Genomic DNA, 25,551 nt, shown 5'->3' with positions numbered 1-25,551 from the left:
TGCATAATATTGTATTACATTATTTAAAGAATATAAAATAAGACTACATAACATAAATATATTTTTAAAATTTTCTTTGTGGAAATCAATATGTTGTTTGATTGTTGTACTTGATTCAAATGTTTACATAGTTATTTGTGATGGATGAATAACTATATTTTTATTATCAGTAAATAATATATATATATTATATAATATAAGAATAATAAAATTATTTACTTTTAAAACAAACTTGTCTCATGTTGGGGACTCGATTATAGACATATCATATTCGAATAAGACACTTTTACAGTTATCAATTTTCTTAACAGTCAAGAAACAAATCTGAATATCAAAACATTATCTCATACAATCTCTTTGTGAAATAACTGCTCTGAAGAAATTGAATTTAGGCATCAAAAAAGGCTGGAAATGAATGTGGAGATGTGTTATCTAAGTCAGCTTTACAAAATACTATTCATAGTTCATATATCATTTATGTCCATCCTTTCTTAAACATCTTGAAATAACTGATGCTAATTAATAATAAACTTTTGGCTGGAAAAAAAATCAAATTTGTCTAATTATCGCTTAATTTGTCTAACTGATATATATGTATTTCTTAATTATAAAAAATAATGTATAATATTATATTACATTATTTAAAAAATATAAAATAAGACTACCTAACATAAAAATATTTTTTAAATTTTCTTTGTGGAAATCATTATGTTGTTTGATTGTTGTACTTGATTCACATATTTGCATAGATATTTGTGATAGATGAAAAACTATATTTTTATTATCAGTAAATAATATATATTTATTATATAATATAAGAAAAATGAAATTATTTATTTTTAAAGAAAGTTGTCTTATGTTGGGGATTCGGTTATAGACATATAATATTCGAATGAGACATTTCTACAGTTATCAATCTTCTTAAAAGTAAAGAAACAAATCTGAATATCAAAACAATATCTCATACGATCTCTTTGTGGAATAACTGCTCTGAAGAAATTGAATTTATGCATCAAAAAGAACTGAAAATGATGTGCAGATGTGTTATCTAAGTCAGCTTTACAAAGTACTACTATTTATAGTTCATGTATCATTTAAGTCCATCATTTCTTAAACATCTTGAAATAACTTATGCTAATTAATAATAAACTTTTGGGTAAAAAAAATCAAATTTGTCTAATTATCGCTTAAATATTTTATTAATATTGTCTAAGAAGCTTTCAATTGATATCATAGTTTTATTTTATTTGTTTTTTTTGTTAATTTTAGAGTTTTTTGTATTTAAGATTTTTTCCATATTAAGCTTATATTTCTTTCGCATAATATATATATGTCATAAAAATTACCATCAAATCAAATTTACTTATTTATTATTTTGTTTTTAATGAAAATACACTTTTCAAATAATTTAATTTAAAATAAAATTATATATTAATTTGTTGTATTCTAACAATTTGATTGATTTAATTAATTTGCTTTGGTGGATAACTTAAAAAGTTTTCATATGAATTAGGGAAAGTAAGCTTATGTTGTTATATTATATTTATTTGTGTATATGTAATCTATATATAATGCTAGTGTAATAAAGGAAGAACATTATTTTTTTGTAACTTCAAAAAGATACATTATTACAGTTTGAAATTATTCAAAATTGAATAAAATGGTAATTAAATAAATCTAATGGGTTTTTAACTTGTTTAGTTGGATTCTCATGAAAAGAAATCGATAGGTTAAACAAATGTTTCAAAATTTGTTGTGTTATTCTTTTGTCTATAAATTATTAAATTTATTGAATTGATATATTTAATTATTGCACCCTAAAAGAATATTTTATTAAGACATTAGATAACTATGTTTTGAGTTGTTTTGTCAAAATTGTACAAAAATCTATGCTTTTTCATATTTGTCACGAAAATTTATATGTTAAACTTACTTTTACAAAATTCTTAGCTTTGTCACGAAAACAAAAAACTATGATTTTTCATATTTGTCAATGTTCTAACACTTTCAAAGAATATATTAGCTTAGTCACTTTTTTTTTTTTACAAAACTAAGTATCAGAGTCTTGAAAGTTGAATTCATATTATTGTAAATGTACATAAGAGTTTGTGATTACATATTTAGTGATTCTTGTATATGTGTTCAAAAAAGTTTCAATGGCTTAGTGGTATATGCCTTATATTTATATCATACTAACCCGGGTTCGATCCTTTCCTTTGCATTGTTTTTTTATTTTTTACGAAAAAATAAATGAGATGACGTGGCAACTTCGGGCTCTCTGATTGGATGATTTTTTATGCATACGTGGACACTTTAAAAGGAGCTTATATCCCCCTTTTAGTATAGTATAGATATTTGTGTCTCCCATAGCTCAAGATAGACTACTAGAGGCGACTTCATCCGGATGTTCATTAAAATCACCAAATAAAATCAATTTTTTATAGAAAAAATAGAATAATTATGGTTACTGCGAACATTTTCTCACAGTTTATCTTCTTTCCTCTACAGTTTCTTTATATTCTTTATCTAAGAATTCATATATATACCCTTCAATTTATTATATTCATAGTTTGATAGTATCGGCTATTTCTGAATACCAAATCACTAAGCTTTTCTGTTTTTTTTTTCCTTTTTCTTGTTTTTCTAGAACACAGAATTTTATAGATGTATTAGTACAAATTTAGCAATGAATAATGAAGTATTTTCTTGATTTGTAACATTCCAGAAAATATTAGACATATAAATATTTCCTGGTCCTTTTGCTTGTTTCATCAAATTAATAATTCTTGATGTTTTAAATGTTCTGAGTCTGTTGGCTGCTTGCAGAAGAGAAGTTCGAGTTCCTGGCTCCCTAGGTTTAATTACTTTTGAGAACAATATTAATATCATTTTCTATCGCTTATCAAATTCACTATATGCTGCTACATATATTAGTGTTTCGATTTTTGTTTTCACATTTTATAGAACTACACACAATAATCAATATTACATATTCATATTGGCTTTTGGAACATATATTAAATGAAATTGATGATTTTGGAAGTGGGTCTAACATGTTCTAATTTCCGGTGAGAGCGATTATTTTTAACTAAACAAACTGGATATTACGTAATATATTTTCCCCGAAAATGACACATATTATCATGTTTGTTCATCGGGATTTATAGAAGCTAACAACCACAGAATAGAGAGAAGATATCATAGAAAACTTTGATTTAATTCTGCGATACAAATTAAACGTATAATTACTAAATAATATTTTCGAGCTACTCTAAAATTAATATATGTCTCATAGATAGACATTTCCAATCGATTTATCCTACTAGAAGACGTTGGACCATTGTCTAATCATCGAATTTATACATAATTAATGAATCTTATGAAACATAAATTACTATAATCACACCTTACAAATAATTTCAACGCGTTCATCATCTGAATATGATATTAACTTTATGTGCCGTTTAGGCCAAAAAGTTATATAATAAACGAATCTGATTTAAAAGTCTTACTAGATTTTGATCCGCGCTTTCAAAGCGCGGGTTTTTTTTTTGTTTTTTTTTCAATTGACAAATATTTAGTAAATGTCACATTTTCATATATTTGTGTTTTATTTTATAAAAGACTTAAAAATTTGATCTTTATTTATCGTATTTCATTTTAAATGACTATTTATGTTAAAAAATTAAACTTTATTTTTTTAATGAATTAAGTTGGTATAACTCTGATAAATTAATTTTATTATGGGGTTAATATTTTAATTAAAAAATTATATACTTTTAATAAAGATTTATACTTTTCAATAAAAAAATTCAATTATTTTTATGAATGCTTAAATTATATTAAGAAAAGAAAAAAATAATAATTAAAAATAGTTGAAAAAAAAATATTTGAACTTGGACTCAATGGCCCAAAGGGAAAAAAAAGTGAGAATTGAATCTGATTTTTTAATAGACCCAAATGGCCCAAGAGAGATTTGATTTGGGCTGGATCCAAAAATAATGACCCAATATAAATTTGTTATTAATATTACTTAATTACCCTTAATGAAACATGCAATGTTAGCGAAGAAAACATGCCCCTAAGGTAATTATGACAATAGGATCCTGCTTTAATAGTATAGATAAAAGTTAGTACGTAGTTGTCTTCTAAATTCCAGCATTGGAACAATAATAAGTTAAAAACTTTTTAAAGTAAATAATAAAGATTGTTATAGGAATCATGTGGTTTGATATAGGAACGCATGTGCAAGCACATGGTGCGACCTAACGCCTTCATCCTCTCCACTATCATAGTATTATTTTTCTCCGGATATATATTATAGTTTTTTTTGACTAAATATATATTATAGTTTATTCGGCTGTGTATGCATATGAGAACGAAAATTTTACGTCGTGTTATGATTCCCAAATCCCCCCCAAATTTACGAATACTCCGACATATAATTGATCGAGAAGATAAAGTTGCACGCTAAATGCCGCAGTCCTTTTCATGTTTGAAATACATGGTCGTCTAATAGAGCACGAATTAAAACAAAAGGCTTGCCTGAGTACCTCTTATATGTCGGAAGAATATTATTTTCTCTATTTTCGAAAGTAAGATTTTCTACATAATGTACGCTTATTAAAAATTTAATAAATATTTATATTTTTTTTTGATAAAAACAAATATTTATATTTTAATTTATTTTTTATTTTATTATACATTTTCCAATAACTTTATACCAATGAAATTTAATCAATTCAAATACTCTTAACTAATGTTCTTCAAAAATATAAAAAAAATACTTTAACAATATAGAAAATCTATTTTTATGGAATAAAATAAAAATCTAAAAAGTTTTACTTTAAAAAACGGAGAGAGTACTGAGCTAGTTGAAAGTCGAAACCATACAATTAAAGGGAGCTTTAGCCTCGCCAAAAGCAAATAAATGCATGTTACGTTTTATATTAATAATTTTACTAGCAACACTGTGGACCGATGAAATCACGAAAATAGAGAAAACGTGTGTTTTTTTTCTTATGGAATGGAAATATGGAACAATAATATTAATAACTTTATTTAGCTGCAAAACTTTAAAAGTAGTATATTTTTGTCTATCAGAATTGCTATTTTTATATCTGGGCTTAAATAAACTTATTAAACATCAGTTTTACGCATCAAAATTTATACAAGTTTTTTTTAACACCAAATTTTTTATACAAGTTAAAGATCAAAATACTAAGGCACATATATTATGGATAATTGTTTTTTCATGTTTTTGACAAATAATTACATAGAACTGGCTATGAATATTATACTAAATTACAGAATGATTTAGCATGTTTGTAGGGGTTAAATAATCTATTTTTCAACTTTTAGTTTTTTTTAATAAAAACAATTATTACTGATAATCGCGAAAAGAAGCAATTTATAATAATAATATTATGTGTAACAAATTAAAATGTGTTATTACGTTGAATATTTGTTCTCTATGTGCGTCCTTGTTTCCGTTAAGACACAAAGTCACTCGTCACAGTTTGGTTTCGTCACTCGTGTAATGTTTTGTTTTGGTAACGCAAATGCAAACGGTGCGACGCACCGTCGGTTGTGGCGCCGTCATCTATGTCTACCCCCTTCTTCCAAAAGCCGCGTTTGTGGGCTCCGCTCAAATTTTGAGTTTCTTTATTTATTTCTTTATTTTATAGGTACTACTGCTTGATAAGGATGTATGCGTAATTGCGTACTAGTATTATACTCCTTTTGTAGTGTTACTTTTACGTATTAATTAACTCATTTAATCCGCTTGGTTTAGAAGTCAGTTGAAGCCATAAATAGATGAGTTGAATTAACTTATTCATTCATCCGTGATAAATTTTATAGTTGAGAAACTGGCTGGTTTGACCTATTTAAACAGTTATAACTTGCAGGTTTTACTTGTACCTCTGCTACCAATTTTTAAAAAGCTATATATGTATATTATTTTAGTATATGCTAACAAATGCATTTAACTTACTAGTTGAAACATATTTAAGACGAATTTCTTTTTATCATTAATGCAAACGGTCGACTTTGATATGGTTAGAGCATCAGCATTAGTTGGATATTTTAACCAAGTTCTTTCCATAAATATATATAAAAAAATAACAGAGAGGTGAAACACTTTTTCTCGAATGATAGACATCTATATGAATCACTCGATTTTTTTTTAGAAACTCCTTTAAAAAAACTTTCAATTTTTATTGGTTTATTTTTTCATATAATTAGAATTTCCCTAGAATTTATCATAAACAAATTAAACTAATATAATATTATGAGAGTTCTTTTACAAGAGTTATAATTGTTGATGCTCTTTCTTAGGTTTCTTCTACCTGCTGTCAACCATTTTTATTGACAAAAACATTGAAATCATGTTTTGGTATACGAAATCTAACTTACTAGCATTCCCTAGTTGATATTGTCATATTGAATATCATGACTTCTACACTAACAAGTAGACCTCCAGTATATATATATGCTTGTTTCGTCAATTAACTAAGAAACAACAACAAAGTTCAGTTTCTAGCTATCATATGTACATACTTCATTGCATTGCCACAGTAAGTTTATATAGTTACTATTGTAAGTTGAGTTTGTTAAAATGCTAAACCCATCATCAAATGTGCTATATAAAACTGTTGTTGATGGTGTGGTATGTGATAACGACGTATCAAACTTTACCATATCACAAAATATATGAATGTTTAACATGTATATATCAAACTGATCCAATCCAAACTTCACCACAATCACATAATATCCTTTGCAAAACATTACATATAGTACACTTGAAATAAAGATGGATAATTTATTCACAAATAAATACAATTATCAAACCCAATATGATTGAGAGAGTAAATCCCCCCCAAATCTCATATATCTAAACTTTTATTTTTTGAATTACAGGAAATTCGGACCGAAGCCCTAATTTCCAAAACCGAAACCATAACATATAATATTAGTTTCGTCTAATTGGACACTCGAACTGGAGACCTCTATACCACTGGTATATATCTAAATTTTTTTCTAAACTAAAATTTTGAGTTCACAATTGATTTGAGTTATAAAAAAATGCTCTAATGGATCATGTAAGTGATATAAATATATCCAAACCCCAAATATTATTTACCAAATATGAACTTGTAAAAACTTGAAATTCAAATAATAATAAAAAACAGATTCAAAATAAGTACTTTAAATATAAAAACTTTAAATATTCAATTACATGTATATTTTGATATGATATCTTAAAATATAAGAATTCCAAAATGTTATTAACCGAAAAGTTTGAATCTGAAATAATTATTAGTTAAAATTATAAAATATACTAAGATCTAAAATATTATTAATTAAAGGAAAATTATCGAAAATACCACATTCATAATACCATTTTTACGTTTATACTAACCACTTTTGCTCTTACTTTTAAAGAAGAAAAAAATCATTTATAAACCTAGGGTTAACTAATCTAGACTTAGGGTTTAGAGTTGAAGGGTAGGGTTTTTTGAATTTCAAATTTATGATTCTAATAAATATATAAATAAATACTTAAACATATAGTTCTAAAAAAAAGAGTTTCAAAAATAGTTTTCAATTTTCAAAAAGAAATTTTGAAAAAACAAATTCAAGAAAAAAAATTATAAAAAATTTGAATTTGAAAAAGTATAATTCGAAAACATAAATTTTTATTTATTTATTTAACTATTTATTTATTATTTATATCTATATATATAATAAGAGTATAAAAGTCTTTTGCCTATTAATGATGATGATTTTTTGAAAATATATTTTCTAGTAGCGGCGGTAAACATGAATAATAATAATAAAAATGGTAAACAACAAAATCCTTCTTAATTAAATCTAACTGAACACGTACCGTATAAAGCTCAATAGGACCTAACAGGCTAAACAAAAAATCTGAATTAAAACGGGCATCCGATCAGAATTCCACATAAAACACAAAGGATTGAAACAAGCGGTGATGATAATAGTGACCCACATATACTACAGCTAGAACCAAAAGACATACGTTTCCATTCAATATTCTTCTTATCTTTTTTGGAAAAAGACTACAAAACTATAAAAATTAACAGCTAATACCCGCCGCGATTTGATGCAAGTATACAACAGACAAGAAGATAAGTTTAATCAATAATCATTATTAAACTTGAGAAGCACAAAACTAACCTTATTATTAATTCTTTAACCCTATTTTTCTATTTAATTAGTTAGGAGTTTCTCTCTATCTCTTCTTTCTCATACCTCCTTTTGTGTAGGCCCTTGTGAAGGCCTCCTCCCATTTGAGTTGCTTCTCCACTGTAAGATGACAGCCTAATAATCAAACCAGCCTGTAAAGAGCTATAGAGAGAGGGAGAGAGAGAGAGGGGAGAAACTTGCAGAAAGTACCACTTGAAAAGTCTCTGCCTTTTCCTTTTCTGTTCTTTGCTCTCCAGAGTTCTTGATTGGTTCCTGTTTCGTCCCAAAACACACACATTCTTGAACTGGGTTTCCGCCATGTGAATCCAAACCCAAAGCTTTTAATCAAATCCACATTCTTTTGCTGCCTCTTCAAGAGCAATCTCAAGAAACAGCTCTTCCTTTTTTGGCTTCAAGATTCTCACCAAAACTACAAGATCTACAAAATGGTGTTCATCATTACAAAACCATTTCTTGTTCTTTTGTTCCTTTCTTGTTATACTTCATCTGCTTTGTTCACTCCGCCTGACAACTACTTGATTTCTTGCGGCTCATCGCAAAACATAACGTATCAAGGCAGAACCTTTGTTCCAGATTCTCTCCACTCATCTCTCCTCCTCAAAACCGGAAACTCCTCCGTAGCAACAACATCCACCTCCAACGCCAGCATCTCGATCTACCAAACCGCTCGCGTCTTCTCCGGTTTAGCCTCGTACCGGTTCAAAATCACATCATTGGGTCGACATTGGATCCGTCTCCATTTCTCACCAATCAAGAACTCCACCTGGAACTTGAACTCCGCGTCAATCACAGCCGTAACAGACGACTTCGTCCTCATCAACAACTTCTCATTCAAGAACCACAACGGCTCCTACATCTTCAAAGAGTTCGCAGTCAACGTCACTTCAGATCTCTTGACTTTAACCTTCATCCCTTCCAACGGTTCGGTAGTGTTCGTCAACGCGATTGAAGTCGTCTCTGTTCCGGACAGCCTCATCCCCGACCAAGCTCTGGCTCTAAACCCTTCCTCTCCTTTCACCGGTCTCTCCCACCTCGCGTTCGAAACAGTCTACAGATTAAACATGGGAGGACCCTTGTTGACTTCCGAGAACGACACTCTTGGGAGACAATGGGAGAACGACGCCAAGTACCTCCACGTGAACAGCTCCGTTCTCGTCGTCACGGCGAACCCTTCTTCCATCAAGTACTCTGCTTCCGTGACGCAAGAGACAGCTCCCAACATGGTTTACGCTACCGCTGACACGATGGGTGAAGAAGCCAACGTAGCGAGCCCGAGCTTCAACGTGACTTGGGTTCTCCCTGTGGAGCCAGAGTTCAGGTACTTTGTCCGTGTTCATTTCTGCGATGTCGTGAGCCAAGCTTTGAACACGCTCGTCTTCAATCTATACGTTAACGATGATCTCGCACTTGGAAGCCTTGATTTGTCCACGTTGACTAACGGTCTTAACGTTCCTTACTTTAAAGACTTTATCTCCAACGCTTCCGTTGAGTCTCCCCGTGTGTTGACCGTTAGCGTTGGGCCTGATTCTCAAGCTGATATCACCAACGCGACTATGAATGGGTTAGAGGTTTTGAAGATTAGTAACGAAGCTAAGAGCTTAAGCGGTTTGTCTTCAGTTAAGTCTCTCCTCCCTGGAGGATCAGATTCCAAGAAAACGGAAGTGATCATCGGTTCCGCGGTTGGCGCGTTTGCAGCGGTTCTGCTAATCGCGGTTTGTTGCTACTGCTGTTTAGCCGCTTCGAGGAAGAAACGTTTGACGAGTCCTCAAGAAAACGGTAACGGTAACGGACATCCGTGGTTGCCGTTGCCGTTATACGGACTCTCTCAGACTCTCACTAAATCAACAGCTTCTCACAAGAGCAACACCGCGAGCTGCATCTCCTTAGCTTCCACTCATCTCGGCCGTGTCTTTATGTTCCAAGAAATCATGGACGCTACCAACAAGTTCGACGAGAGCTCGCTGCTCGGTGTCGGCGGGTTCGGTCGCGTCTACAAAGGGACGTTGGAGGATGGGACTAAAGTCGCGGTTAAACGAGGGAACCCGAGGTCAGAGCAAGGCATGGCTGAGTTCAGAACCGAGATCGAAATGCTGTCCAAACTCAGACATAGACATCTAGTATCCCTGATTGGTTACTGCGATGAGAGGTCGGAGATGATTCTTGTCTACGAGTACATGGCCAATGGACCGTTGAGGAGTCATCTCTACGGAGCTGAGCTTCCTCCACTGTCGTGGAAACAAAGACTAGAGATCTGCATCGGCGCGGCGAGAGGGCTGCATTACCTACACACCGGCGCGTCGCAGAGCATCATACACCGCGACGTGAAGACAACAAACATCTTACTAGACGAGAATTTAGTCGCGAAGGTCGCGGACTTTGGTCTGTCCAAAACCGGACCTTCGCTAGACCAAACCCATGTGAGCACTGCGGTTAAAGGAAGCTTCGGGTATCTCGACCCGGAGTACTTCAGGAGACAGCAGTTAACCGAGAAGTCAGACGTGTACTCGTTCGGGGTTGTTTTGATGGAAGTGCTCTGCTGCAGACCGGCTTTAAACCCGGTTTTGCCTAGGGAGCAAGTGAACATAGCTGAATGGGCAATGGCGTGGCAGAAGAAGGGTCTTCTCGATCAGATCATGGACAGTAACTTAACGGGGAAAGTGAACCCTGCGTCGCTTAAGAAGTTTGGTGAAACTGCGGAGAAGTGTTTGGCGGAGTACGGTGTGGATAGGCCGTCCATGGGAGATGTGTTGTGGAACTTGGAGTACGCGTTGCAGCTTGAAGAGACGTCGTCGGCTTTGATGGAGGCTGATGATAATAGTACGAACCATATCCCTGGGATACCGATGGCGCCAATGGAGCCGTTTGATAATAGTATGAGTATGATGGAGAGAGGAGGAGGTAACTCCGGGACGGGGACTGATGATGATGCGGAAGATGCGACTACGAGTGCTGTGTTTTCGCAGCTTGTCCATCCTCGTGGAAGGTAGAAGATGAATGATACAACATTTGGTGAAAAAATGCAGAGACAGACATTGTTTGTTTTTGAAATTTTACAGGAAAGAAAGAAATTTATAAAAAAGACTTGATTCATTCAGATGATTTATTTCGAATTTCATATAATTTGTTATGTAATATAGTGAGTGTTGATGTTTTTAAAGCAATCAAGAATCAGAATGTGATTATTTATATTTAACTGTTTTAAAGTTATTTTGAATTCGTTTATCATTTTGGTGTATAAAGTGTAACGCAATATACAAACGGCAATATACAAACATTCCGTTTATAATCTTTATTCTTTATGAACCTCATTCTCTCTATTAAGAGCATTGCATAAATCGTTCAACTGTAGTTAGCGATGACGTCGTTCAGACTATTGGGTACACACGCGTGGCACGTTTGATGTAAAAGAGGGGTGTAGAAATGAGCTAATTTGCTCAATGACTCAAATTTTCATAACTTAACTCAGCTCGATTCATTTAATTATATAAGTTTCAATATCTAAATTTGAACTCAAAACATCTACATCATGAATTAAATAAGATAACTCGTGATCTAATATAATAAAAATAATATTTAATTCAGTTATATAATTTGAAATTTAAATATTAAAAAATCCAAAACATTAATATTAAATACAAAATAAAGCCCACACTTAAAATCAATTAAATTAAAAATTAATGATGATCCATAAATATATTTTGCTTGAAAGTTTTCAGATGATTCATGTTCAAGTTTTTCATCTATTCAAATCATAAAATAAAAAAAATAAAATAATTAGGAATATTTCATGTTAAGATACAAAATGTAGATAAATATTTTGAGATATAAAATACATGGATAAATTTTCTAAGATAGCCTTATTTAGTTTATTTTAACAAAACAACCCCCAAAAAATGACCAAAATAAATTTATTTAAAAGTTAAATATATTTTTATACCCCTAAGGTAAATTAATCTTACATTTATGGTTTATAGTTAAAAACTGGGTTTTAGACATGGGGTTTAAAATTATAAAAAATATAAAAAAAAAAAATTAATTTTTTTTTAAAATAGTTTCAAAAAGTATTTTTGAATTTTAAAAAGAAAATTTGAAAATAAAAATTTGATTAGAAATTTTTTGGAAACAATTTATAAAAATTTCGAATTTGAAAACATATAACTCAAATTCTTTTCTTATATATATATATTGATAAAGAAAATGGTAGAAAAGTCTTTTGCCTATTTAATGAAATCTCTTGTGGCCAGTTTTTGTGACAAAAACTTAAAAAATACTATTTGAGAGAATTGCCGTAATACATTACCACTGTCGTTGGTCATAAAACCAAACAACAAAAATCGGGTACAGTTCATATTTAAATTAGAATAAATATCACTAATATATAAATTATCTTTTTGGATAAGAAAAATAGAACTTATCCACATATGTATGTATAATAAATATAAAAACGACCAAGCTCATGAATTAGTTATGTTCATTAAAGATTGTTTACATAACTCCTGATTTAAATTTAAATCGATCATTAAATCTAATCTATTAATTTAGAGTCATATTTTATATACTCGTAAATGTTGTCAGTAAATTTTTGGACTCTTTCATAACTTATCCTTTCATATAGACGCTCGCCCAACATAACTTATCCTTTCATATATAACTTATCATGTTATTACATGTTGGATTAATGGTTCAAAGAGATTATGTATCGAGATGTTTGTAACTCAGTCTAACCATATAACCATATGTATTAGGTTATATTCAGAAGTGTGTCTACAGTGTATTGAAAAAGACACTCGTCTCAAACTCCAATTAATATAACTTTTTTTAGGATCCTAAAATTCAAAATAGTTTCTAGTGTAGTGGTTTAGACTTATTTAGAAAAGAAAACATTTCCACGAAAGTCGACTAACTTACCTTCTGAATTCATGTATTTTTTCCTATATGACATAATATAGCATATTTACGTAATAAACTTATTCTTTTACAGTGTTAAGACTTGTATATATGGTGAAAGTGATATCATATTAGAAAATTATTTTTATTATAGTTCTAAATAAGTTTATTTTTAAAACTTTCTTTAGACCCCTAAAACTCTTCAGACGGCACTTGTTATATTGACCTGTTCCCTTCACGAACTATATACATAATACATATTTCATTTATGGTTAAACAAAGTTCCAAGTCGGTTAACATAGAAAACATTTAATACCAAACGATTAGTGTTATGCATATTTCATAGAGACTCCATTTTATTTCGGTTTACTGCTTTATATATGAATCTATTAATTATTATGACATAAATATTCATATGTTTTATGTAAATTGAATTTATATCATATGAAAGCGTTTTAATTGTGTGACACCATTATATTTCCAATTTACTTCTTTAATAAACCGGATCTATCATATTTTCTGCAAAAATATCAGTTTATAATTATAGTCTGTTTGATATGTTGCTATATCTTGAAATGATAAGAATCATTAATTCAAAACATATAGTTAGACTTTAACCTTTTTTCGTTAGGTAAGTTATTTGAACCAGATTATACTAACACATTATATAAAATACATAACAAATTTATACTTATACATACAATATTTTGTTATAGATTCTACTTACCTGTTTTGCTAACAAAAATTGAACAACTTTAGGAAATCGTTAACTATAGCTGATTTAATTATGTTCCATGATTATTCGGTTAAATTAATTATAGCAAAATATGGTCGATATTTATATTGTGGGGTTATCTTTGTTATTTCCCTTTAATGATTAATAAAAATAGAAGTGTTTACGATTTTATTAAATTTTAAAATGAGTTCGATTTAGAATGTGTTGCTTGTAGTTCGGTTACTTATTTATTTGTTAATTAGCAAATTTTATCTTTTTCTTATATAAATATTGGAATGTTTTTTTCCCAGTAAATCTGTGTCAAAAACATAATATAAACATTGCATGCTCGAAATCTTAATTTTTAAATGGCTTATAACTTTATATGCTACAGATAGATTGATTTGTTAGGATTTATATCATGTTATAAAAATAATCATGCGTTTTAATGAGGGTCAATATCTAGTTCTTTTATTAAATGAACATAAAATAAAATACATGTCATAAAAAAATCAAATATTTGCGGTGAGCGTGGATCGAACACGCGACCTTCAGATCTTCAGTCTGACGCTCTCCCAACTAAGCTATCCCCGCTTTTCTTTTTTATGTACATTAAATAACAAACTATATTTATTGGTTTATGGTTTATTTCTTATTAACCCTTCATGAACTTGTTGATATGGATTGGTTCATTACGCAGTGTTTATTAGGTTACATTCATTAACAATGATTAGGTTAAAAAAAATATTGAAATTATAATACATGGTGGACGATACAATACAAAAATGCATTTCATAGTAATACAACATATGTCATCTTCACTTAGTTATTATACTTTGTAACATCGCCAACAAAAGCTAATTCTCTCTGACATTATTCTTTTTAAGGCAAATTTTGTTTTCATATGATTTCTTTACTTTCTACAGACGATCCCGTATCCAGAAGACGCTCCACTGGTACAATCCAAGGTAGCATACTCAATCTCTGACTTAACGGTATCAATATCTGCCTGTGATTCAGAGAAAATGCAAATTTTACAGTCATTGGAGAGGAGAGATGAGGTCTTGAAGCTGTCTTCACCACCAACCACTGGCATTGCAACTCCAGGTTTAGCTGGATTCTGGAAATCAGGTTTGTAGGTACGTCCCAAGATTCCATCTACGTTTGGTGAAAGGTTGAGGAATTTGAACTGAACTTCGAGATGTGCAAAACAATCATCTGATGGTACTTTGTAGTTATGGATCATGTCGTCTTCTTTTGTCACTGGAACCACATTGACCATAATCTCGGCTTTATTTTTGATCGTCACGATCACGCTGTTTCTCATAGTCACTCTCTCGATCTTGATGTCCTTGTTTGGTGAGTACCTGTTATAAAAGAAAACACATATTGGTTTCAAGAATCTTAAAAACATGTTTTATAACTCGGTTTTGTGTCAAATACTAACTAGGCGAAGAGAGTTTCTTCCGGAACAGATAAGTCTTGACCATCGAAAGTGAACCTGAGATGATTGACCTCGTTGTTCCATGAGGGTGATTTTGCTGCTTCAAGAGAGAATTTGTGGGAGTTGAAGAGGAATCCGAGAGCTTGGATCCATGTGAAGTCTCTATCACGACCAGCTGGTCTGTGACCAATGAACCTACTATTGATCTGAAGGTCAGAGTCAGAGACGAGGCTGAACTCTTCATTGCTCTTTCCATGGAAGTAGAACACAATGCTGTCTCCTCCAATGAACCTAGGGTCATAACAAGCTGATCCATGTCTGTTGCAATTTGGTTTCCTCACTATACAAAAAACATATGATTCATTTACTTGAGAAATGCAAAACATGGTGTGGAAAACTTATACGTCAAGGCATTGAAAAGCTTACTGCGGCATTGGGATTTGCAAGGTGGTCTATCGCAATCGGTGTAGCATACTTTGTTGTTAGAGTTCATGGCGGTTGTGCTTGGACATTCCTCTGGACATTGAATGTACTTGCGGTAACATCGTGTGTAAGAGTTGCTACAGTAAACTCCAGCTGCCTTGGTTTGCAAGAAACAAGTTGCAGCTACGAGAGAAATCACTAGCAAAAAATATCACCCAAAACAGAACGCACACACATAGTAAAGAGGAATTAAAAATATAATCATGTAGGAAATCTACGGTGGAAAATTACATCGATGAAGATCGTTGTGTTTGTAGAGATAGAGAAGAGGAGAGGAAAATAAAGTTTAAACCTAGACTAAATTAATTAAAAGGAGCAATCAAACGGATCAACAAACTGAAACAAAATCAACAAACATAATAAACAAAAAAATCAACATCTAAATCATCACCGATACACAAAAACTTAGGAATAAAAAAATTGATAATCTATACATGAAAAAAATGTAAATCAAGTTAACAAACAAAACCAAAATTGAAATCATTTCCTAGAAACCAAAATCGAAATCACTGTTATCAAAAGCTAATGATTGAGAGGATAGTACTGATTGAAATCCAAGGTCTATGACATGTCTTTTTATAGTCAAAGATCCTGAGAAAGGAAGTAAAGGGGTCTGCATTCAATGATACCATGTGCGGAGTGGAAAACTTGTCAATGAGTCCGTTGAAGGTGACGATTCAATTCAGACTAAGAACGTTACGTTTTCAGAATTTTTTACATGCTTGAGATTAATTTTTTTTGAGACGGTGGAGTCTCCAAAAAGAGTCATTGTCTACAGATTACATAATATCTAAATCAGAACCCAATTGAAGCTTTTGAATAATTAAAACACATGACCACACTCGAAGCCCATTAAAAACCCTCTCAGAATATAAATGGAACACAAAGTTAATGAAAAGCAGAGTTTTGTTGTAGGAGGATACGTGTCGGCTCCTAAAAGCTCGACTTTGTGACTTGGATGTTGAGGTGGCTTCACCGGGAGAGAGATAATTCTTTTTTATAATAATAGATACTTGGAGGTTTTGATGCAGTTAATTAAACTCTTAGTTAATGTTTACAAATTCCATTCTATTTAATTTTTAACTTTGATGTTTGATATTTCTCTGAAATTTGAAGATTTCTTCAAGAGAAGAGGATTATTTAGTGGGTGCAATTGCACTTCATAATGAAAAGGCCCTTCTTCGTCATGTTTTCTTTGATCTTAGGATTTGCAAGGTAATCTTTTTTCAGATATTTCATAACGTCAGATATATCATATATCTTGTCAAATAATCTAACCCCAATTATGCTTATTTGAATATTAAATGTGTGATTTGTGCTTCTGGGTGTTTCATGGGGCTCAAAATGATGTTACTTGGCTGCAAAGGGATTTCCATATCTATTTGGCCAATATCTTTGATACCTACACAGTATACACTTTTGGTGTTTATTATCTATTCGGTAAATAATGTATGCATCTATGTTGTTTCTTTGTTTTATAAATTGGTTTTTACAGGTTTGTTTGGTATAGAAAAAACCTCAAAAGTCATTGAAGGGTTTACTGCAAGCTATTTGCAAAGTAGACACAGACAAGTAATACATGTGAGTGTACTTTTTGTGTGTGTGTGTTTTTTTTGTGCAGTCTCTTCTTTCTTATACTCCCTCTGTTTCATAATAGATGAAGTTTTGGTTCTTTGCACACATATTAAGAAAATTATATTTTCTAAACAAAAGTCATTAAAATATAATTTAAAACTAATTTATTTAATTATAAACAAAAATAATAAATACACAATTGGTTACACAGTTTTTGATAAAGTTAAAGTTACCTAGATATATGAAAACATCATCTATAGTGAAACAAAAACAATCACCTAAAACATCATCTATATTGAAACAGAGGGAGTATATGCCAAACTTTTCATTGCAGCTTCAAGACTGGACAAAACGACCATTCTCACAAATTATGTTGTGATATGCAAGAAGCAATACACAATACACAATATTTGCTTGAGATTGTAGATGTTTTGACTGCTGAACTCAGAAAAGATAAAAAGTATGATGAGGCTATTAGGCGGTCCAACAAAATGTGTTTAACACTATACCATATATTAATTTTATATATGAATCATTTACTTCTCTACCAATCAAATTATTAAATACATAAATAAGAGCTTATTGCATCTATATCATATTGTTTATGAATCATACTGCTTATATAGCTTACTGCTACTGCTTTATTATCAGCTCTACCAATCCATGCATAAGTATAAATCTATTCAAAAATATTTCAAGGATAACTAAAATGTTGCATTTGATAACATTTTCTACGCAAATAATCAATTAATAGTTTTCAAAGTAAATTCGTTTTGAAATGGTAACTAATAAGTTACATTAGATAGTTAATTTCAACAATTTTTTCTACACAAAAAACATATAAATCACATATAAATCTAGTTATTATTTTGTTGCATATTTTAGAAAGAAAAAAACTACATGAGTTTAATGTGTATTTTCATAAATTTCATGTTTTCTATTAATAATAGGAATCCAAAAATATGAAAGGATGTCTATTAAAAATTACACTAAGTGAAAATAAGTTGTCGAAATGTTTAAGGATGTATCTTTTCATAATTATGTGTTTTTCATTTAAAAATGTAATGAGTTTAAGAGGTTGTGAAAATGTCTAATGATGTATCTTATAATGGAGATATTTTATGTTTACCACTTTCATGGTATCACTTTTCATCTTTACCACCACTAAAAGGACATTTTCAAAAATATCTTCTTCATTAAGTGGAAAAATACTTTTATACCCTTGTTATCTATATATAATAAATTATTTCAACTCTTATTACTCTATATAAAGAGCTTTGGGCATTGGAAAACAAGTGTTAACTAGATTTTGATCCGCGCTTAAAAGCGCGGGACTAATATTCGGTTGAAAATTTTGTTTATGTAATAAAAATAATTTTTTCATACTTTATATATTTTTAAAATTTTTATATAATCTACGTTAAAGTTATTTATATGATTTATTTTTTATTTTAAATTAGACTAAAATTTTGAAGATTTCATATATTTTGACCCGCACGTTTATTTATTTAACCTGTTTGTTTAAATTATTTTACCTTGATTTTATTTTTAATAGTATAATTTAAAACAAACTATTATATATTTTAACCTGTTTTGTATTGATAATTTTTTTTATGTTTTAAACATTTTTCTATAATTTATGTTAAATGTATTTATATTTTAATACTACTTATCAATTTTTTTGAGTATGTCATACTTTTCTATAATTATGTTTTAATACTGCCTATCAATTGTTTTTGAGTATGTCATATTTTGTGTCAAATTTAAATCTAGAAAATATTAATGAATAATTAAATGTCATAAAATAATATTAAATTTATTTAAGAAGGTTAGATTGTTATATAAATCATTTCAGATGGTTATAATGGTTTGATATTCAAATTTAGAATGGTATACTTCGTTATGATAGTTTTTGTTATTGGTTACATTTATGATGTGCATATTGTGTATGATAGATTTTCAGATAGGAAAACATATATATTTCTCATAAAATTAGTATTGTGTAATTTGGTTATGATGGCTAGCATCGGGTCGGTTGAAACTTAGAATAGAGTATGTGTTAGTTTTGATAATTTGCAATGTGTGAATTAATAGATGTGTCAATGGCACAAGTAAGATTGTGTGGTATGAACTAATGGAATCCATATGTAGATCCACTTATGAGTTGACGGCGATGGGGCATGTGAGATGGAGTGGAAATCATATGTAAATGATATTGCATATTGGTGATTAAGTAAATAACATAGACAAAAGCATAACTAATTCAACTGATTACGACATTAATTTGTGGATACAGAAATATTGTAGGAGTAATGTTAGGAAAGATCATATTTTAATAATATTGATATATTTTGACTGGTTAAGGTAAATATCAAATATTAAGTTTCTAGTAAATAGGTCCAACAACCTTTCATAGGTAGATTTTTTTAAGAATCTTCTCCTTTTAATAGTATAGATTTAAAATTATACACCTGTACTTTTTACCATATTTAATAATTTTTAAAAATAACAAAATATGATTTTGAGATATTATATACTAAGTAAATGGTTTAGATTTATATTAATTATAGAGTTTCTGTAGTTCCTTCTTGTTAAAGTCATTTCTTGTCTTTCGGTTTGGTTCTAAACTTTTAATCATGTTTGGTTTTATAGTGGTTTGTAGAAAAGGTTTTGTGGTTATGAATATGAAATTCGTCAACACCACCAGAACGGAAAAAAAGCAGTGGCCTTTCACTCCAGGTCTAGTCATTCCCTTGCTTGGTGTCGCATGTACTATTGTAACCGTAAGTGGAATCAGTTAAGTGGTCTAACACATGCATGTAATCGACCTTTCACAAAAAAAAAAGGAAATTGACTTATTTGTTGAAGATCAAAGAAAATTTCAAGATTTGGTTTACCTTTAAATATAAAGAGGGTGTATATATTGAATGTGTCGATTAACATATTGAAAGAGTTTTTAGCCGAGAGAGTTTTGGTGAGTTCTTATAAGGCGAAGCAAAGCAGTAAGGAATAATGAGTGTGAGTAGTTCGAGATATTTTTTCAGTAGTGTTTGAACATTAGAGACTACTTTATCTAATAACAAACTATTCTGCTGTATATTGTATATTTCAGCAGTTGTAGAAAAAATATACATCTCTCTAACTTGTTAATGCTTTTAGATCTCTGTAAAAGCATCTCCAAAAAGATACTCTATTTTGAAGTTTCTAAAACTCTTCATTTGAAAATTAAAGGTGTCCTTCTCCAAAAACTTCAAAACTAACTTCAAAACTATTTTTATTTTATAATATGGTCTTTTTATTTATTTTTCATAATCAATTTAAATTCATAAAACTTTTATAAATAATTAGCACATATATAAAAATATTACAACAATATTAATTAATAAAATTTTATATTAAAATATAAATTTTAAATAGAAATAACATAATTAATATTAAACTTCAAGCAAAATACCATATTATTCCAAAACATTATTTTTGTAATGCATATATGATCAGCTAGTGGATTTTGAAGTACAAAATGACTCTCTTTATTTTTAATTTGTAAACTACAAACTAAAAATTGTTGAAATCATTGATATTATTACTTGTAAATAAATTAGATGTGAACACGCAAGTAAAGGAAGAAAATAAAATATTACGAAAAAAACTTAACTTCTATCGATGATATTAATACTCGTGAACACATTCTATCTGAACAAGAAAGAATCGTACGAAAAATATATTAAAACATCAACAACCATCTTCGGTTACACAAAATTCGTTTGGACAATATTTTGGATCAAATTTCTCCGACTATTAGTGTTGTTGTAATATCTAAATTTGTGTAATATAAAATGATGTATGATAGATGACAAATTGCAAACAAAAATTTAACAGGGAAAGATAAATAATCCAAGAGTTTTGTGGTAAAAAAATCTGAATCACCAATAGACAACATAAAAAACCTCACAAAATATAGATAATAAAGAGAAAATGCGAGTTTAAAAAGACAAAAACAAACACAATGCATTAAAATTTTTGGTTTAATAATTTAAATGAAGCAAACATTTTATAAACTACGCTTAATATAGATGATTTAGTCAAATAACAAGTGTAATCTTAAGGAAATTAATATCCAAGTTAATATTAAATTGAACAGAGAAGAATTTATCGTAAATTTGTTCAAAAAAAAAAAAACCAAAACCAAAACCAAAACGGGAAAATTGAAATTTGAAGCTGAAAACAAACAAAACCGAATGGGTAAAGCAGTCATAACCCGGTCGAAAAAGTATTGACCTCTCTCTCTCTCTTGGTCGCTCGTTCTGAAAGGGAAAGAAAAGGATCCCTATTTTTTTGAAGAGGAAGATTTGAGAGAGCGGTGAATGCGGAAAAGACCGTTTTGACCTCGTCTTCTCCTGCAGATTTTTTTTGGTTTCCTTCAGGTCTTTGCCGATTATCGTGCTCCTCTCCACCATGAACGAGAAAGCCAACGTCTCTAAGGAGCTTAATGCCCGCCATCGAAAGGTCTCTCCAAATCTCATATCGTTTTTTTTCTTTTACTTAATTTCTCCGACCTTTGCGGATTCCTAGTCTTCTATATATATTGTGATTTCGATTGCCAACGATCGATGATCGATCCTGGATTATCAAGATTCGATTGGATCTGTATTTTAGGAAGGGAGCTAGAGTTGTTCATCTTCCATCGATGTGTTTCTTATAGTTACGTGAGGTGTTTTTGTGTCGTTGATCCGATCGCTTAAGCTAGAATATCCTTTTTCATCAGATGATCCGTTTCGATTAATTGATCACGATGATCGGTTCTAATTGTTCTTACAGAAGAAACATGATCACCATACCTTCTCGTTCCTGTTTGTGTGTGTTTCTGTAGATATTTTTGTTATTCTATTGCTTGATCGATCTTGCAAGAATGGCTTTCATTTACATTTGGTAAGCGGTTGTCTGTCGTGTTGAATCATGTCAGGTCTTCCATTGTTTCGGTGTTTGTGTGTTCATGGATTCAACTTATCTGCTTTGAGAAATTTAATTCATTTTGGTGTAGTCTCTTTACAGATTCTTCCTTCGTTGGTTTGAATATTCCCTTCCTTGGTGCTACGTTTTTGTGCAGATTCTTGAAGGCCTTCTTAAACATCCAGAGAACAGAGAATGTGCTGACTGCAAAACAAAGTATTGTTTTTTTTCTCGCACATGTGAATTATGCTGGCTCAGTTATATATTTCTTTGGCTAATACTACTTTTATATATATCATTTTCTTTGCAGAGGTCCCAGATGGGCTAGTGTTAATTTAGGTATCTTTATCTGTATGCAATGTTCTGGGATCCACAGGAGTCTCGGCGTACACATTTCAAAGGTTCTCTCTCACTTTCCTTTCTATTCTACATGCTGAGATCTTAGTTATATGTTCTTGTTATTATATCAATTTGGTTTGCTACTAGCTTTTCATATTTTCAGTTTCATCTCTGGAGGTACTTCTGTACTTCTGTAGCTCAGAACTCTTACTTGAATGCATCAAATCTCTCTGCTTTTCTTTGATGGCCCTTCTTTAGCTAGAAAAATAAAATGACAGTTATCCATTTTATACGCCTACCTCAAGCAATTCTTCCCAAAAGTTCATGATTAACTTGTGCCTTCTGATTCTTATATAAGCTGATTCCTTCTGGCCAAGTCGATTTTCACCTTAGCCGCAGCATAAATAACTTATTTGTTCTAGCGATGCCTGATGAGTGTAGGTTCGATCTGCCACTCTGGACACATGGCTCCCGGAGCAGGTTGCATTTATTCAGTGTAAGTGTCTTTGAAAATTAATTATCTGTAGATTGTCCTTTTTATACCGAATTATTTTTGCCATATAAAGTATATAACCTTTTATTTGCATGCAGCAATGGGAAACGAGAGAGCAAATAGTTACTGGGAAGCTGAGCTACCCCCAAACTATGATAGAGTTGGGATTGAAAACTTCATACGTGCAAAGTATGCCTCTCTCTTTTCAGTTTAACATAACTCTCACTTAAATTGGGTTATTATCTTGCTATGCAGATTGACAATGAACTAATCTTGTTACATGACTTTTCTAGGTATGAAGAGAAGAGATGGGTTTCTAGAGGTGAAAAGGCTAGATCACCCCCAAGAGTCGAGCAGGAACGGCGGAGATCTGTGGAGAGGACTGGGCCTCTATATGAGCATGGGCACAGTAGTAGTCCTGTAAATTTATTTGAGGAAAAGAAAACTGTCCAAGCACCTAGAACAAGAAATAGTGGTTCCGCAACGAGGATAAGTCTTCCCGTGCCTCCACAAGGACCTGGTCAGGTATCAAACATACTACCCGGACGATATGGTTTTACTAAAGAATTAGTGCCTTTCAAGAATCCCCATGCCATGATCTTATTTAGTAGCCGTAGGATATCATAAAAGAAATGCGTATGATGATTTAGATGTCACGCCTTGTATTCTTACATCTAGTAGACTACTTTGTTTCTAGTGCATCATAATCTTTCAAAGCGTGAATTTTCAATCATAATAGAAGTATTTCAAGTTTTGTTTTTTCTGCTAAAAAAATGATAGGTTATAAAGCCACAGCAGAAGACAGAATCTGTAGCCGCTCCTGTGGAGACCGCGAAACCAGCAGTAAATGTTCCCGCACCAGAGCCTCCAAAGGTGGATTTTGCGACTGACCTCTTTAACATGCTATCAATGGATGAGCCGACTGCAAATACCTCAGAGGCAGCTCCTGCTGATGACAACTCATGGGCTGGCTTTCAGTGTATGTATCTATCTATCATGTGCATGACTTAAATCATATTATCGTTGTGGCACATCTTTCATATCCGTGTAAACTTTATGTTACTCTTTATTGCTTTAGAGTAATATATGAATATCTGAATCCTAAAACTGTAGCGGCTGGAAACGGTCAAACGGCAGAGAAAAGTGTCACACCAAAGCCTGATGAGAGCAGTTCTCCTCCAGCTACTGGGATCGAGGATTTGTTCAAAGACTCACCTACTTTAATTGCCCAACAAACACCACAGAAAGATGTGAAAGGCGATATCATGAGCCTATTTGAGAAGGTAAATTCTGAAGTCAATTACATGCTCTTCTCATATCTACTGCTTTGTTGGGTCTGCCTTTCTATCGATTCTCAGTGTTCAAATTTTCCTTTTCGTATCGTTATTAAACCCACGAGTTACATATATAGCATGACTGGTGCTTCCAACACAAAACCTAGGTGTTGTTTCTTGACACCGCTTACTCTGTTTATTGTTTAAACAATGGACATTTGCAATTTCCAAACCTGAGTTAACTGATATAACTCTTGTGTCTTCCATCTGTTACAGACGAATATCGTGTCGCCTTTTGCGATGCATCAGCAACAGGTTGCTATGCTTGCTCAGCAGCAAGCCCTTTATATGGCAGCAGCAGCAAAAGCTGCAGGAGGCATTCCAAACGGTGTGAATCAGCAAGCTATTGCAAATGCTCTTAGTTTAGCATCCGCAAATTGGTCAAACACTGGCTACCAGGTCCCTGGAATGACTAACCCAGGAGGTGGTCAAGCTGATCTCCAGAAACTTATGCAAGTAAGTATCTCCCTTCTGCATTTGTTTTAGCAAGATCTAAATTACTATTGACCAAGCTCATGGAAAATTCTCACTGTATCTTGCCGCTCTCTGTTATATGACCGTATCTTTAGAACATGAACATGAACGTGAGACCCGGACAACAGCAAGAAAACACTCTTCAGTATCCAATGTCCAGGTATGTAAATAGAACTGTTTTCATGAGCTCTCTCGGTTTCCAACATGTGACATCTTGCAAGTATAATGTCAGAAATAAGATATATTGGGTGTTGTTACTACTGCAGTTCCTACGGAACGGGTCAAGTTAATCCCGCGACAAACGGTATGACCCCAAACTCAACCGGTAAACCTCAATCATCAACCTCGTCCCAACCAACAAGCACCACACCAGCTTCTCAGCTAAGCAAAGACTTCGATTTCTCTTCCTTGATGGATGGAATGTTCACAAAGCATTGATTAACAGAGGCAATTTTTCTGAATTTGCCTCTTTTTTTTTATTAAAAAGATTGTCTTAAATTTGAAGACATCAAATATATACAATCATCTCTGGACAGTTTCTTTGTTAAACAATTTTTTTTCTTTTGAAACTGTGTTGTAGTTTGGGTTTTGATTCTTAAAAAATAAAAGAGGTTTTTATCCA

At 31.4% G+C, this 25,551-nt stretch overlaps 2 protein-coding genes, 1 non-coding gene and 1 pseudogene across 3 annotated transcripts; 2 read left to right on the top strand and 2 right to left on the bottom strand.

Annotated features, from left to right (window-relative positions):
- Positions 1–8,053: 8,053 nt before the first annotated feature.
- Positions 8,054–11,442, top strand: LOC106423181 (receptor-like protein kinase THESEUS 1). The gene has a single exon (XM_013863960.3). The coding sequence runs from the start codon at positions 8,661–8,663 to the stop codon at positions 11,220–11,222; it is 2,562 nt and encodes an 853-aa protein (XP_013719414.2). The 5' UTR covers positions 8,054–8,660; the 3' UTR covers positions 11,223–11,442.
- A 1,267-nt stretch (positions 11,443–12,709) lies between these two features.
- Positions 12,710–15,909, bottom strand: LOC125578977 (annotated as a pseudogene).
- Positions 14,359–14,431, bottom strand: TRNAF-GAA. The gene has a single exon. It is a non-coding gene; the product is annotated as a tRNA-Phe (tRNA).
- Positions 15,910–21,591: 5,682 nt separating the features above from the next.
- LOC125579148 (ADP-ribosylation factor GTPase-activating protein AGD5-like) lies at positions 21,592–25,551 on the top strand. The gene is made up of 11 exons (XM_048742812.1): positions 21,592–21,845; positions 22,447–22,505; positions 22,600–22,690; positions 23,070–23,124; positions 23,220–23,310; positions 23,415–23,646; positions 23,902–24,100; positions 24,235–24,404; positions 24,672–24,911; positions 25,025–25,089; positions 25,196–25,551. The coding sequence occupies exons 1-11, from the start codon at positions 21,795–21,797 to the stop codon at positions 25,365–25,367; spliced, it is 1,425 nt and encodes a 474-aa protein (XP_048598769.1). The 5' UTR covers positions 21,592–21,794; the 3' UTR covers positions 25,368–25,551.

The sequence above is a fragment of the Brassica napus genome, chromosome A10 (genome assembly GCF_020379485.1).
Source record: "Brassica napus cultivar Da-Ae chromosome A10, Da-Ae, whole genome shotgun sequence".
Classification (NCBI taxonomy): Eukaryota; Viridiplantae; Streptophyta; class Magnoliopsida; order Brassicales; family Brassicaceae; genus Brassica; species Brassica napus.
The sequence above is the reverse complement of the archived record's forward strand: the minus strand, read 5'-3'. Positions and strand labels throughout refer to the sequence as shown.